General features: G+C 38.1%; 1 protein-coding gene across 3 annotated transcripts in view; it reads left to right on the top strand.

Moving 5' to 3' along the window:
* Nucleotides 1-120: 120 nt before the first annotated feature.
* ELMOD2 (ELMO domain containing 2) overlaps nt 121-16,725 on the top strand; it is a 34,482-nt gene continuing 17,877 nt past the window's right edge. The window contains exons 1-4 of one of the 3 annotated variants that reach the window (XM_062199578.1): nt 121-241; nt 1,381-1,529; nt 3,566-3,594; nt 15,010-15,107. In XM_062199578.1, coding sequence (XP_062055562.1) covers nt 1,388-1,529; nt 3,566-3,594; nt 15,010-15,107 — 269 coding nt within the window. In that variant the 5' untranslated portion in view covers nt 121-241; nt 1,381-1,387. Of the gene's footprint in view, nt 242-395; nt 963-1,380; nt 1,530-3,565; nt 3,595-15,009; nt 15,108-16,725 lie in introns of those variants that run through there. The other 2 variants (XM_062199581.1, XM_062199579.1) reach the window with 2 other exon arrangements.

Raw genomic sequence — 16,725 nt, 5'->3', positions numbered from 1 at the left:
TACACCGCTCGACCCTTTCCGCGTTCGCGATAGGTGGAGCGCGGGCCAATCGAAAGAGGCCGGGGGCGGGGGGCGGGCAGTGTGCCGGGAAAGGCGGTCCGGCCAGTCCAGGTCCCCGACTTCCGGGTCGCGGTGCTTGCAGGGAGCGCTCGGCGAGTAGCGTCGTTTCCGTTGCCGGCTGTTTGCAGTTGGGGAAACCGAGGCAGCTGCAGCTTCCCCCTAGTTCTTCCGCTCTTGTGAGGTGGCTGCTGTTTCTTTTCTCTTGCCCCGCGCTGCTTCCGTGGCGTGCGGGCTGCTAGAGCCCCGCGGCGTCCTGCGGGAAGTCCGCGGGGGCCGCGGCCGGCGGGGCTTTGTGCGAGCCGGTCCCTCCCACTCGCCGGGCACCGCCGGGCTCCGGCACCCGGGCTTGGCGCAGCGACTCCCCGAGGTGTGGGCTGTTCCGGCGCCGCGGTGCCGGCGTGGACTCGGCTTGGCAGTTCTGCTTCTTTTGTCCTGATGAGCGCGGACGAGAGGAATTCAGTGACCGATAGGGAGCAGCCCACCCGCGGGGATTCCGAATGTGACAGTGCCTCGGGCCCTAGTCTGGGGAGGACGTGTCTGGGAGTGTGTGGAACAGGGCGGAGACCTGAATGAAAAGCGTTTTCATTGTTTATAGGTAGCTCCCCCTCACTTGCATCTCCCCCAACCCGCTTTTCATGTAGAAGCTGGAGAATTTTCTAAGATCCAGTTCTATCCAATGTGTAGGGTGTTTTCAAGTTATTATTATTTTTAAACTCTTGTTAGTATTTCTACCCTTTACCCACTGAGTGGAAAATCGAGAATCGGCCAGCGTGTGATCCGTCTACTCCGGGTTCAAGTCGTATACTTCCATTTGTAAGCCGTTTGCAGTATGATTTGCTGACGTCACCTGATTGGGGGGACCGCTGTGAGCAGTTAGCCCAAGTGCTAAGAGCTTGTTCCTTGTAAGAATTCTGATGTTTGGTGTATTTTCAGGTTGCTACATTGAGATCCTCTTATTCTTGAACTGTTGAGCCCTGTGTCTCAAGGAATGAGAAAACAGGAAACTAAGACAGGGAATAAAATTATTTAACAAAAAGTGCAGAGCACTCGGGTATCGTTATTGCAAGCCATTCAATAGCTTGGCTCTAAGTTCTGATTTTTTCAGTTTTTAAAAAACTGACCATTTGGCCACCCATTATTTAGTGGTATATGTTACACTTGTTTTCTTAGATGCCTAATTAAACATTGTCACAGAACAGTCACGATGGAATAATAAATATTAATAGAACTTGAGATTTGATGAGTTGGATAAATTTTTTTTTTCAGTTTTAAAGCTCAATTTCAAGTCAATAAGCTTGTGTTATATATTTCCTTTCCCAGGGAAAAAATGTTTATTTCTTTGTGGGAATTCTTCTATGGCCACTTCTTTCGATTTTGGATGAAATGGCTGTTACGACAGATGACTGGAAAGTGTGAATTGCAGCGCATTTTTGATACCTATGTAGGTGCACAAAGGACGCACAGAATAGGTAATGTAATTCAAAATAAAGTTCAAAACAATACAGATTTAACTGAATTGCTTTTTTCTCAGTGCTCATCCTGGCAGATGTACTCCCTGTGTATCCTGATCAAGTCAATTATTCTGAGTTTTGTAAGCTTTAAAACTTTGCTTTGAATCCGTCTAGCTCTAAGATTGTATACTTATGTAGAAGAGGGGACATTATTTCCTTATCTGTGCAAGAAATCTTCTCTGGATACTTTGGGGTATCGGGGTATCAGTGCCTTATATTTTTGCAACCTATTTTCTGGAGACCATTTCTTTAAATAATGCCCTTGAAATTTTCCCTCAGGTGATGAGAAGAGTGAGTGCCAGTCAGAGCGCCTCGTATGTTTAGCATCCTTCAGCAGTCTTTTCATTTCTTAGGCTTATTTCTGAAAGGCTGATAGGTATTTAGTGCTCTCTTTTGGGAGGATTGTTAAACTCAAAATCTGTGCTGTCCAGTACTGTAGCCAGGGGCCACAAACGGTGGTTGAGCCCTTGAAATGTGGCTAGCCTCAACTGAGATGTGGTGTGAATAGAAAATATACTTGGGATTTTAAAGAGTTTGAATGAAGCAAGAATGTAAAAGTGCCTCAATAATTGTTTATATTCCTTGTATGTGGAAATGATATTTTTTGATATATGGGCCTAAATATATTAAAATTGATTTTTATCTCTTGTTTTACTCTAATGTGGCTAGAGAAAATTTTAAAGCACGCAGGTGACTCACATGCTGGCTTGCATTCTGTTTTCTGTTGAACAGTGCTGCTGTATTCTCAAATATGTCAGTGTTTCAATGCTTACTTGAAAATACTACTCTAACTTAGGACATAGACGAGGGAGAAATATGGTCTGAAGTCACTTCTTGTTATCCAGTGCGACTGGCTGCCGTTCATGCTCGCTGTGTTAAATAGAAAGTCGTGAATTAGCCAGATCCCCTTTTGTGTTGATCAGGTGTGCTTCGGTTAAGTAATCAGCCCCTGTAGGGTTGAGGCAGAGGGGTGCTGGCAAGCCAAACATGGGTCCAAGACAACATTGGAAGAATGACAGATGTCGCCTCAGGGCAGCTGGATGATTGAAGTTTAATTACTGTCCGAGTTTTCTTCCCATTTCTTGGCTGACTTAAGTTATTGCTTGTTCTTTTGGTTTGCCCTTTTGACTGCTGAGAAGAGCAAAGTTTGTCTCTTAGGATAAGAAATGGCTGCAGGCAAAGTGTTGTCTGGTGTTTTATATTGTAGGCAAAGAAACATATGTTAAGGCCTGACTTTGTGGGAAAAACATTTTTCCTAAATTTTCCAAATTGCTGAGAAAAAAGGAAACAATAAATGTGCCAGAAATGTTTAAACATAGACCAGTAAAATATTCTTATTCTTGAAACAGAAGCCATGAATGGAGAAGATATTCTGCTATTTGATTAGAGGATCATTGGCCAGATAACCTGAAAATCTTGCCCCTTTGTTGTATGCTTCAGTTGCAAGTACTTCAATTCTAAACACTCAGGCCAGAAGGCTAACGAACAAAGAAAATGCTGTAGAGAACACTCTCATTGTTGCCTTGAGATGAGGTTCTGGACACAAGCTGTTCTGATGCAGGCCCAGGTGGAGTTTGTACTGATTGGTACACACTTCATATGTCTGCACAGACTATGATGATCCTTGGGAAAGTAGAAGGCCATCACTCTTTGGCTTGGTATGTTGTGTTTGGTTGAGGTTTTTTGGATTCTGTCTACTTCTGTATACTGTAAAAATAAGAAATTAAATATTTGCTATGCTATTCTAGTAGAAATTCTGTCTTGTAGAACTATGAGAGACCTTCACAAAGTTAAAGGAAAAATTAAAAGTTAACTATTTTGGTACAAATTTTTTTGAAATTCATTTTTTTATGATGCATGTTTTACATGAACTGTTTGGAGTACCCTCAGATTGAAGTAATTTGTTACTGGTTTGATATTTTTACTGCATGTTTGCAGAATAATTCACCAATAGCATTTAGTGGTAACATTCTTTTTTTGTTTGTTTGTTTCAGAAAATTCCTTGACATACTCCAAGAATAAGGTAGGATCATATTATCAAGGTGATAATTCTAAAAAAGTTAACTTGCGCATACTTCTTTAAAGGAATGCATTAATTTTACAATGAGTTATTTTTGTGTCCTGCTAGAGGAGTCTTTGGTATGAAGAACTTTGGGCAGAAGTTAGAGCCTCAGGGGGAGGCTTTTCTTCAGACTGGGTCCTCAGGATAGATATTATGGAAGAAAAACAAGCAATTTTGGATAATTACAGAAAACCCTAGATCTTGTATCTTTATACTTAATACAAGTCAAAACTCATGTATATATTAGCTTTTGCTCTCAGAGGCATAATACAATATGTTACTTCTTGCTTGTGTGTGTATGGATCAGCTGGAGAGGGTCTTTCTAAGCTGGTACCAAGTTCAGACCAGTTCCGTTTGTCTCATTTTGAGGCCAAGTTGAGAAGGCAGTGAGTTCCTAGAGAATGTCCTCACACTGGATCATGAAAGCCAAACCACACAGGCATATTTAGGTATCCTTGAGTCGTATCTATTAGTATCTCATTGGTTAAAATAAGTTAAATCACCGAACTCCAGTCACAGAGTAGAGAAATACTAGTAAATTATGCCCACTAGAAGGCAGTGGGAAGCAGGTGGGTATATAGTTCAATCATGGCCTGCCACATGCTGTTCCTTCCCTATATTTTTAATTCATAATTTTTTCTATGTATAGATTATTTGGTGTGACAGAGAATATATCATTAGGACCATTCTTTGACATCCCGTAATAGATGACAGTAGCATTAAACCAAAACAAAAGGAGTAGAAAACATTTAGAAGTCATGGATCAAAATAAAGTCCAGTATTCTATGAGGTTTTCAGCTCTCTATATATCTATATATGTTTTAGATTTCCATATGTATATTTGTATTTTGTCATGATCTAAAATATGGATCAGGATCAAATAGTGTTGACTTGCTACTGTTTAGTGATATTTGAGTTACTGACCGATGGCACAAACAGATGTTGCGGAGTTTCAATCCTCTCTTTAATCTTCTGGAGAGAAATCTTAAACAAAGGTGCTTTACTGATTAGTTACATTTTTATTTGCAAATGGTATATGTGAGGATAACCCATACTTGAACGAATGCTGAAGGAAGAAGCCCTGAGTGCTGTTCTTTTGTGTTCAGAATCTTACAGAGTGATTTATATTCTTCTTTCAAATGAAAATGTAGGGGTCCAGAAAGCTAACAAGTTGCTGGTTCTAAACTGTTTTTAAAGATTTGTTTATTTATTTGAAAGGCAGAGTTAGAGAGAGATGGAGATTAAGATCGATCCATCTGGTTCATCCATCATCCATTTGGTTCACTCCCCAAATGATCTCAATAGCTGGGGTTGGGCCAGATGGAAGCCAGGATCCTGGAACTCCCACTTGGGTGCAGGGGCTCAAGAACTTAGACTGTCTTCCACTACTTTCTCAGGTGCATGGGATACGGGTTATGGAATGCTGGTGTTACAACAGGCAGTGGTTTAACCCGGTGTATCACAGGCCTGCCCCTGTAATATTTTTTTTTATTCCATATCCACCCATACAGTGCCTTGAACTGAAACTTGGGATGCACCTAAAGTAACAGTATATGTCAATAAATTGTACAGATGTACTTGGAGAAGTGCTGTATTTCAGATCTGTTAGGACAGTAGTTCTCAAACTTGAGCATGCAGCCACATTTTTCAAGGCTTTTTTTATTTATTTATTTTTTATTTTTTCACCTTTTTTATTCCCAGTATCAAATGAGTTTCATTGTACATGGTAGTGAGTCAATTGATAGTTGTTGAAAAAGCAAGACCTGCATATATAATAGGTATTCTAGGGAAACTAAGAACAGAAAACAAGTACAATTATAGAACTTCTGGGGGCCAGCGCTGTGGTGTAGTGGGTAAGGTCGCTGCCTGCAGTGCTGGCATCCCATATGGGCGCTGGTTCTAGTCCCAGCTGCTCCACTTCTGATCCAGCTCTCTGCTATGGCCTGGGAAAGCAGTGGAAGATGGTCCGAGTACTTAGGCCCCTGTACCCTTGTGGGAGACCCGGAAGAAGCTCCTGGCTCCTGACTTCGGATCAGTGCAGCTCCAGCTGTTGCAGCCATTTGGGGAGTGAACCAGTGGATGGAGGACCTCTCTCTATGCCTCTGCCTCTGCCTCTCTGTAACTCTGCCTTTCAAAAAAATAAATATTTTTTTAAAAAAGAACTTCTGAATCCTTTTCATGCAACTTTTTCATTTTCTGGGAAAGCAAATGGTAGCTCATGCAGGTAAAAGCCCCATAGTTGATATGACCAAAGACTGTAATCTGCATTTGTTACCATGTTCTCTTTTTTTGCATTCTTATTTTTTAAATCTTATTTAAGGTGTATAAACTTCATGAATTTCATATATACAAATTTAGGAACACAGTGATTCTTCCCACTTTACCCTCCCTCCTGCCTGCATTCCCACCTTTCTTCTTCCTCCCTCTTTTGTTCCCATTCTTACTTTTTACAAAGATCTATTTTCAGCTAACTTTATACTCATAAGAGTAACCTACACTAAGTAAATAGTTCAACAAATAGTATGAAGATAAAGAAAAAGAAACTTCTTCAACAGTGGAGACGAAGGCTGTTCAAACACAGATTCCATGGCCCCTTCCCCAGAATTTCTGATTGAGTTGTGATTGCATTCCTAGTATAGTCTCAGGTGAGACTGCTGCTTCTGCTGGTGGGGGCAGTGCTTTGAGAACCATTGTGTTGGGATGCACTCTGGGGACTGTTCTGGATCATAAAATGCTCTGTTTCCATATGAAACAGTATGTGCATTTTCCAGACTGAAGTTAAGTTCTGTTTTGAAATGGCATGGATTTTAAACTGTTTGGGTGCTGAACCCTTTAGAATGTAGTCTCCTGTTTAGTGTGCATTTTTTTTAAGCTTTGAAATTCTTTTTTGTTTTAATTTATTTGAAAGAGAGAGTGACAGAGAGAGATAGAGACAGAGAGAGCTCTTCTATCTGCTGCTTCATTCCACAAATGGCCACAACAGCCAGGGCTGGACCAGGTGGAAGCCAGGAGCTCAGAGCTCCATCCAGGTCTCCCATGTAGGTGGCAGGGACCAAGTGCACTGCTTTCCTAGGTGTATTTATAGGTGCTGGATCAGAAGCAGAACAGCCAGGACTTGAACTGGCACTCCAATATAGAATACTAGTGTTGCAAGTGGCAGCTTAACCCACTGTGCCACACGCAGGCCCAGCTTTCATATTCTATGAGAGTAAAACCACAGCCAAGCTATTCGTTCCGCTCCCACAGTTCTCAGCCTCCACCTCAGTTCTTCAGGAGTGTATCCTTTCAGATACGCTGACATCTTTTGGCCTGGGAGTTTTCCAGTATTCTCCCTGCTGTCTGTTACAGCTCCCTCTAGCTCCTTCAGTACCTCACCTGCTACTGTTCTTGCCTTGTTTACTGGCCACCATCACTGTGATGCTATTTTCACAATACAACAGAATGGTCTTGCCTTGTGGCCTTGATGGCACACTATTCTTCCTGCAATTAGCAGCTTAGTTAAAGACTACTTATTGACTGTATATTAAAGTTTATTTAACTTTGGTATTTAGGAAGAAAAACTTACACCTTATTAGAAGTTGAGTCTAATTCAGTATTCTGTTAAATAATTGGGCTGCCGTGCAACATATGGTCGTGTTGCAAAGGTCTACTGTGCATATGTGCATATAGCAGTATTTGAAATTTAGGGAAAGATCACTCTGTCACTGTGTTAGTGTTTTTGAGCAGATGTACTTTTTTATTGCAGCTGCTGTCTTTTTAATAAAAATTATAATGTTCCAGCTGTTGAATAATAAAAAATTGGTTTTATTGCATCAGTTTAGTTGTCTGTGGGTTGATGCTGTAGTAATGCATGTTTGCCTATTTTTTGACCTCCTAATTTTCCAGACTCTAGTAGCTAAACTTTAAATATATAAGTACTTAGGTGCTGTAGTTCGAAGTGAAGCATTTGCACTCTATGGATGTACTAACACAAACGTGTACCTAATCCCCCATGTTTGCTTGCATAGCAAAATTCACAGTTGATGTTTGCTGGTTGTGAATGTGTGTTATCCATATAATTGTAACCCATCAAGGTAAGTATAAAAAAGACTGCATTACTCTTATGTTCATCAGATATTATTTTATAATAATATATTTATATTATATATTATATATTAATTAATATGTATTATATAATATATAATTATATAATGACATATAATTATAATTATATTAATGTAGTTAATATATGATTAATTAATATATAATATATTTGTATATATTATATATAATATCTTTTAAAAGTATGTGCATTAACATACTATTTTCTTACAAAATATGTGATTTGTTTATTTTGTACTCCAATCCTTTGTTACCACCTATTTCTTACTGGTCTTAAAAAAAAAAAAACATGGTTGAGAAAATGGTCTTGGGGTGCTTATAAGTTTGAGGTTAAAAAGAAAAATGTTTTAGAATCATTGCCCTAAGCAATTTTTTTTAAGACTTATTTATTTGAAAAGCAGAGCTACAGAGAAGCAGATACACAAACAGAGAAAGAGAGAGAGAGAGAGAGAGAGAAAGGTCTTCCATCCCCTGGCTCACTCCCCAGATGGTGGCAATGACCAGAGTTGAGCCAATCCAAAGCCAGGAACCAGAAGTTTGCTCCAGATCTCCCACGCAGGCACAAGAGCCCCAAGAACGTGGGCCATCCCCCACTCTTTCCCAGGCCATAGCAGAGAGTTGGATCTGGTGCCCACATGGGATGCAAGCACTGTAGGTGACAGCCTCACCCACCATGCCACAGTGTTGGCCCCAAGCAGTCCTTTACATATGATATTGAGGGGGTCCTCACAAAGTTCATGAAACATATGTTATGAAAAAAGTGCATTAATTTCAAAAAAATTTTGCCCCCAAATAAATCTATCTCTTTTTTTTTAAAAGATTTATTTACTTCATTTGAAAGGTAGTTACAGAGAGGCAGAGGAAGAGAGAAAGAGAGAGAGAGAAAGGGGGAAAGAGAGAGAGAAGTCTTCAATCCACTGTTCACTCCCCAAATGGCCGCAATGGCTGGAGCTGCGCTGATCCAAAGTCAGGAGCCTGGAGCTTCCTCTGGGTCCCCCACACGAGTGCAGTGACCCGAGGACTTGAGCCATCTTCTACTGCTTTCCCAGGACATAGTAGAGAGCTAGATTGAAAGTGGATCAGCCGGGACTCAAAACGGTACCAATATAGAATGCTGGTCCTGTAGGTAGCAGCTTTACCTACTACACCACAGCACTGGCCCCAATAAAGCTATCTTTTAATTCCATTTTCCCATGAACATTTTGAAGTACTCTACTGTATTCCAGTAAATATCTCTTTAAAATAATTAGATCTCTCAAGAACTTAGAAAATATTGTAATGAATTATATTTCTGTCCTATGCAGACTGTTAATTTTGTTTTTGATGATAAATAAAAGACTTACCAAAACATTAAAAAGCCCAAGATTGACAGATGGATTGAAAAAACAAGACCCAACCATGTATATGCTGTTTGAGGAAACATACTCTAAATAGAAAGATACAAGTAAATAGATATGCCATGCGATCAGTAAGCATAAGAAACCTGTGTGACTTTCAGAAAACATAAACTTCAGATATTACTAAATGACTAAATGATATTACTTTATGACTAAACCTTTTTTCCCCATAATGACAAAAAGGTTCATTTTCAAGAAAACATAACAATCTTAAGAATGTATGCAGGTATTAACAAAGTGCCCAGATACATGAAACAGAAATCAGCACAACTAAGGGAGAATATATATGAATCCATGATTGTAGCTGGAAATTTTGAACATTTCCCAATAATTGTTAAAAATATCAGAAGGCATATGTAGAATTTGAACAGCACTATCAGTTGTCTTGATATGATTAACATTTATAGGCTGCTATATCCAAAACATGCAAAATAGAGGTTTCCTATAAATGCTATAAGTACATGTGGACCATTCATAGCCTATACAACCTGTAAATGCTAAAGTACATGTGGAACATTCACATAGATGTTATGTATGCTGAGTCTTTAAATCTCAATAATTTTCAGAGTATTGAACTTACAAAGAGGATATTTTTGCCCCAGCAGTGCTAAATTAGATATAAGAAAAATATGACACTTAGGAAATCCACAAATATCTAGAAATTAAACATCTAAGTAATCAACAGGTCAAAAGGGAAATACAAAAAGAAACTTAAACCGTTAAAATCTCTGGAGTTCCTTAAAGCAGTTTAGAATCATTGCCTGAATCAGTTATTTACATATTATATGAGAAGTCCTCAAAAGTTCATGAAATGTGTTTAAACAAACAAACAAAAAAAACCCAAAAAACTATGCGTTAATTTCAGAATTTTTTGCCACCAAGTAAACTTTACCTTTTAATTCCATTTTTTCATGAACTTTTTTGAAGAGCTTGCCTGTATTCCAGTAAAAACTTTTCAAAATAGTTGCATTTTCTGAGAACTTAGAAAATGTTTAATGAATAATATTTCTCTTATCTAGTCTTTAATTTTGTGTTTGATGCGGAATCAAAGACGTAACCAAAACATTAAAAAGCCCAAGATTGACAGGCCTAAAATCACGAAAAAATAATTTTTTAAACTCTACCGATGAATATGTAGTGATATGTTAGTGTGACTTTCATTTGTGTTTCCTTGTTAACTGATAAGAACGAGCACTTATTTATTTGTTTATTGGCTGTTTGAGTGTTTTCTTTTGTGAAGTACCTATTTAAGACTCTGCCCATATTTTTAATTGGTTTGTTCATCAGTTCTTACTGATTTAATAAAAGTTGTATATGAATCATGTATCAGAGTTTCTGCCAAATAGCTTTCTGGTTCTGTGGTTTACCTTTTCACTCTGAATTATTTTATAAAATCTGCATTCTTTTATAAAGCTATAAGACAGCAAGTTAAGCCCAAAATCAGTAAACGCAAAGATATTATATAAATGAGATTTAAAAAAACTCAATGAAATAGTAAATGTGCAAAAGTAGAAGTGTTCAGCAAACTCAAATGTTGATTGTTTGAACAGATTAATAGTATTAATCACTACTGATCATCACTCGTCATCACTGATCAAGCAAGAGAGGAAATCCAGGTTACTGATATCAAGCATGACAGAAGGGGCCTCACCACAGCTGTAATCATTAAAACTCAAATAAGGAGAACTGTGAGCAACTTTATGTCAGTAAATTCTGTAGACTAGAGGAAATGGAGAAAGTTCTTGAAAACACAATTTCTCAAAGCTAACACACACAAAAACTCATCCAAATAGCCATATACTTAATAAATGGAATCAGTAGTTTAAAATTTTTGAACTAATGTCCAATCTTGACTTCATTAGTAAACTCTTACAAAGCATTAAAGGAAGATGAAAACATATCACTTATGTTAAATTCTAGAAAATGTAGTAGAAAGAGACAAATTTGTAAGGCTACTATAAAATAATTGTGATATCACATACCTGCTAGGGACAATATAATAAAAAATTCCAATACAGTATCCTTCATGAATATAGGTGCAGAAGTCCTTAAAACAGCAGATTGGGCTTGGCGTTGTGGTACAATGATGCCAGCATCCCATATGAGCTCCAGTTTTATGTCCTAGCTGCTCTACTTCCAACCAGCTTCCTGCTAATATGCCTGGGAAGGTAGTGAATGATGGCCAAAGTACACAGACCCTCTGACACCCACGTGGGAGACCCAGATGGGATTTGAGGCTCCTGGCTTTGTTCTGGCCCAAACCAACCATTGTGGCCATTTGGGGAGTGAACCACAGATGGAAAGTTGATATGTCTGTCTCTGTCTCCCAGCCTCCCTCCTTAACTCTGTAACTCTGCCTTTCAAATAAATAGTTTTTTCTTAAAAATTAAAACATTAACAGATTGATTCTAGTAGTACATAAAAAGGATAATACATCATGATTGAGTTTTCAAAATCGTTGAATACAGTTAACCACATGAACAGAGTAAATTAGAAAAATAGGATCATTTCAATATATACTGAAAACTTGTTCTGACAGAATTGTATACCCATTCATGATTTTTTAAACTCTTAGGTATTGGGAATAGAAGAAATTTCCTCAATCGGTTAAAAGCAGCCTATGAAATAACCTGCAGTTAACTTGAAATACAACACTGAAATGTTGAATGCTGTCCACATTTAATTGGGAACGAGACAAATAGGTTTAGTGTCTCTGCTTTTAATCAGCATTGTGCTGGTAGTCCTAGGTAGTGTAGTAAGGCAAGAAAAGGAAATAGAAGACATAATGATTGGAGAGAAAGATGGTAAAACATCTTAATAGGAAGAGTGGACTATTTCCCTGCTTATATTAAAAAAAAATCTTAACAGATGATATAGTTTGTGAATGTAGAAAATCCTGAAGTTTCTACAAAAACCATTGGAATTACTAATGAATTTATCAGTATTGCAGGACATAGTATACTTCTATATGTTAGCAATAACCTTTTGGCAAATAAAGTAAAAAATTTTTTAAAAAAGGACAATACCACCTACAAGAGTATCCAGAAACATAAAATACTCAATGATAAATTTAATGAAAGAGGTGGAAGACTTGTGCACTAAACCTGGAGAGAGTTGCTGAGAAACATTAAAATGGAAAAGTACACAGTGTCATCACTTAAAAAATCAGTGAAATTAAGATGTGAATTCCCAGAATGACATAAGAATTTAGTGCAATTCTGATCAAAATCCCAGCAAGCAACTTTCAGAGTAATTATCAAACACATTTTAAAGCTTATGCCAAAATGGAAAAGACATTGTCCAAATAATCTCCTAAGAGGATTTACAGTACTTGACCTAAAGACTTTCTAGACAAATCGGTGACTGTAACAGATGAAGGGCCAGATATAGACCACACATAAGATGTCATATAATTTTTGACAAGATGCCAAAGCAATTCAATGAGAAGAGGAAAGGTTTTTTTTGAATAAAAGGTGCTGGAAGATTAATTGGGAAAGGATAGACAAAATCTTCTGGTTTGGCAGAAATATTCTGTATCTTGATGGATTTGTGGATTACTTGAATATATTCGTTTGTCAAAACTGATCAAACTGTTTAACATCTGTATTTATATTATTCCTCAGTTTTTTCAATATGTATACATTATACCTCAAATTTATAAAAAATGTAATGGATAGAGTATAGGGGAAAGAGTGTTGCCAACTAGACAAGGTTTCTAGTCTTAACTCTGCCTGTAAGTTTATGTATGCTTTGGGCAAGCTAATTTAATAAATTAGTCATTCGTAGGAATTAAACAGCATTTTAAATGTCTAATCAGTGACATATACTATGCTAGCAGCTCATGATATAAGAATAAATAAGAAAAATCCTGACAGAGAACATAGAAAAGTAAACAAAATAAAGAATCGTAAGTGCTGTCTAATGAGTTATAAAAAGAGTGAATCGCTCCAGGGTGGAGGAAGGCTTCATAGAGGAGGTGACAGTTGGATTTTTAATGTGTTTGGAGTTTGTAGTACATGCAAATAGTTTCTACCCATTGTTAAAGTTAGTATTTAAGCCTCAAGACTTTTCCTGTAATTGTTTTACCCTAGGAATTGACAAAGGAAATCTTGTTGACTATATTTGTATGTGGTCTGATTGAGAGAATCTAATCATTTTCTTCTTACCTTTTAATTCTTTTCTTGGGAGTCTCTGTTTTCCTTGCTCTTCAATAACTTTGTGCATTGCTTTATGTATCTTTCCTGAAATAGCTGCCTATCTCAGGGTTTTCACCTGCTAGATATCTCCATTTGTTCAGTGATTATTCAACAATTACCTGTTATATGCAAGATAGGGAAAATGCACTGGATATAATCTCTGTCCTCAAGGAATTATTCACTTGATATACAAAAATAAGTGTAATAAAGAAAGCAGTAGGAGTCACAAAACTGCTGCAGACAAGTCGTGATGGGGATCCCAAGCGTGGAGAGGTTACTGCCACTTGAAAAGAATGATGGGAAGCCCTGCTGTGTTTTGAGACTGAGGAAAGGAGCATTTCAGATGAAAGATACAGTTCCCCATGTGACTGCAGTGTTTTGCCTGCGGTCTGAAGCGTACCAAAGATGGAAGCCTAGAGAGACATAAGAGTCAAAGAAACTTTTTAAGGGTAAGAAAGGCCTGAACTTGCTTGTTTGTTGAAAGAAAAGATCCAGTGAATGTTTTATATGTATAGGATGTTTTATTAGAGAAATCTGCTTTGGGTGTATAGAAAAAATACTGGAAGATATAGGCTGTTAAAGAAAAACTGGAAAGGGCATAGTTAAGACATACCCCAAGTACAACCTTAAGGTGATAAAACTTCTGTTACTCTGATTTCCTCAAAATGCTAGCTCTAGTCATAAATGAAAAGCAAAACATAAGCTTTACGTCTTTGCCAGCATGATTTTGATGAAATTAAACCAATCATTTATAGATTAATCAGCTTAAACAAATTTGCTTGCCATAAAAAGAATGTTACTGTATATAGCAGCCAACCACTAACAAAATCAAATACTTTCTCTATTATGCTTTCTAAGCTGTGCTGGGACTGCTTTAAAGCAAACTTCTTACTGTTTCCAGTTTGTGAGCTATTCTGTAGGTACAATAAACTAATATTTTTTTTAGACCTAATTTTATTTTTGACAATGTAAATTTGTTGCCAGAGATAATCTCTGGTGGTTTGAGTTTTCTTCTAGGATTTCTTATGCATTAAGTTTTAAAACTTTATTTATTTAAGAGACAGTAAACTCTCATCCCTGATTTCACTCCCCCATCTGAAGCTGGGAGACTGGAATTCAATCCAGGATTCCCATGTAGGTGGCAGGGATTCAACCACTTGAGCCATCACCTGCTGCCTTCTAGGATCTGTATTAATAGGAAGTTGACATCAGATTCAGAGCTGGAACTTGAACCCAGGCCCTCTGATGTGGGATGCAGCCATCCCAACCTGGTATGTTAACTGCTTAGGTCAGGCAACTGCTTCTAAACTTACGTTCAACTTCTGCTTTAAATATTTTGTACACATTTCACAATGTAATTTTTAAATTTTATAGACAATATCTACTTCATATGCACACTATGGTGACAGCTCATTTGCTAAGAACTCATCTGCTGAGAGCCTGTTTATTCTTACTCAGAAAAGGAACCCTTCATTGGATACATCGTGCTGCTTCTCTTTTGTTAAAAAAAAAACAAAAGCAGAGAACAATATAAATATGTAGTTTTAATTCTAGAAAAACATTTGAAGCAAATTCGGTGTCCCTTTGCATTTTAGAACCTACTTTCTACACTTGATTACCTCAAAACTTCCTTCTTTTTTGGCTATAAGTTTTTCTCATTCATCTCTCTTTCACATAAATAGGTTCTGCAGAAGGCGACACATGTTGTTGAGAGTGAAGTGGACAAATGTGTAGAAGATATAATGAAGGAAAAGAATATTAACCCTGAGAAGGATGTCAGGTGTGCTTTTTACATTGTTGTTTTTGATCACGCAATTATAGCCTGTGCTGTGGAGCTCATACCCAGTTGCAGAACTGTAGAGCTGAAGGTTTTGTGGAGAGAGCTAATTCAGTCCCCTCACTTCACGTAGATGAACCCTCATGGGCCAGAGAGGTGAGCAAGGGAAGCAGGACTAAGATCTCCACATTTTGGTTCCCACTCTAGGAATGTTGCCCCTGTACCAAATGCCTTCTTCAAGGTTAACTTACATTGCTTTCCCGAGATTCAGTAACTTTGGCTATTGTGTCCTCCTCGTCTTTCAGAATGACTTCTTGCATCCTCTCTGGCTTCTCCAGTCTCAGTTAGTTGCCTTGTTCTGTCTTTATGGAGTTCTCAGTCATCCTATTTAACCCATTCTGCTCTAGCCATCAAAACACTCTTGTGCTTTCTCTACCACATTCCAAATTTTGTAAGAGAAGCACTTACTGAAATTTTGTGTTCCCAGGACCAAGGTATTCACATTATTAAGTATTTAGCATTATTTTCCTCATTCAAAATTTTCTATGTAAATACAGAGGAAGGAGCAATTTATTTCAGTTGACACAGGGAAGGGTATAAAAGGAAACAGTGAAGATTTGGGTTGGACTTTGATGAGTAGGTAGGGGAGGAGTGCTAGCAAGTCACAGAGACACAGAGATGTTTATGTGTCTGGAGATAATGGGGAGTCCTTTGGAGTCTGAGCAATGAATATGTGCAGAGCAGAGACTGGAGAATTGAGTGGGTCTCTAGATTGTTAAATCACCAAGTCTTGTGTGCCATACTGAGGGATTTATATGTTGCCTTCTGTTTTTTTAAATTTTTGTTAAGTTGAGAGGCAGAGAGGCAAGAGACAGAGATGAATTAAGAGAGAGCTCCATCTACTTGTTCACTCCACAAATACCAGCAATGGCTGGGGCTGGGCGAGGATTGAAGTTGGAAGCCAGGAATTCAGTCTGGATCTCTCACGTGGATGGTAGGACCCAAACATTTGAGTCATCACTGCTGCTTCCAGGGTATATATTAGCAGGAAGCTGGAATCGGGAGCAGAGGTGGACTCAAATCCAGGCATTCCAGTATGAGATGTGGTGGTGTCCCAATTGGCGTCTTAACCACCGCCCTCTGTTGCTTAAGCAAAACAAGCTACATTATAGGCTTTGTGTTTAGTAACATGGAAGGAAGATTTGGGGATATTTGAAGATGATAGTGGGAATAAAGACAGAACAAGCAGGGGGCTCTTAGTCATTCAAGTGAGAAATGGTAAAGCCATAAACAGCAGAGTGGTGATGTGAAAATGGCTTTGAATGACATTTCAGAAAGGATAAGGGTTCAGGGACCTTTTGATATATTGTTGTTGCATAAAGGCAGGACAGACCTTGGAGAGTTCAAGCTTGGGAACCAATAGTGAAGTCATGAGTAGACTTAGAGAATTAATTAACAAAGAACATGTTTCTTCAGGAAAGATAAGCTATTGAACTTATACATGAGATAACCTGTCATGTAGCTATTGGTTATATATGAGGGCATTTCCGAAAGTTTGTAGGGAAATCGAATTAAAAGATAAGTTTATTTCAAAATTTTTTGAAATCCATATATATCTTTT

This window comes from Lepus europaeus, chromosome 8 (assembly GCF_033115175.1).
Source record: "Lepus europaeus isolate LE1 chromosome 8, mLepTim1.pri, whole genome shotgun sequence".
In the NCBI taxonomy this organism is placed as follows: domain Eukaryota; kingdom Metazoa; phylum Chordata; class Mammalia; order Lagomorpha; family Leporidae; genus Lepus; species Lepus europaeus.
The sequence above is the reverse complement of the archived record's forward strand: the minus strand, read 5'-3'. Positions and strand labels throughout refer to the sequence as shown.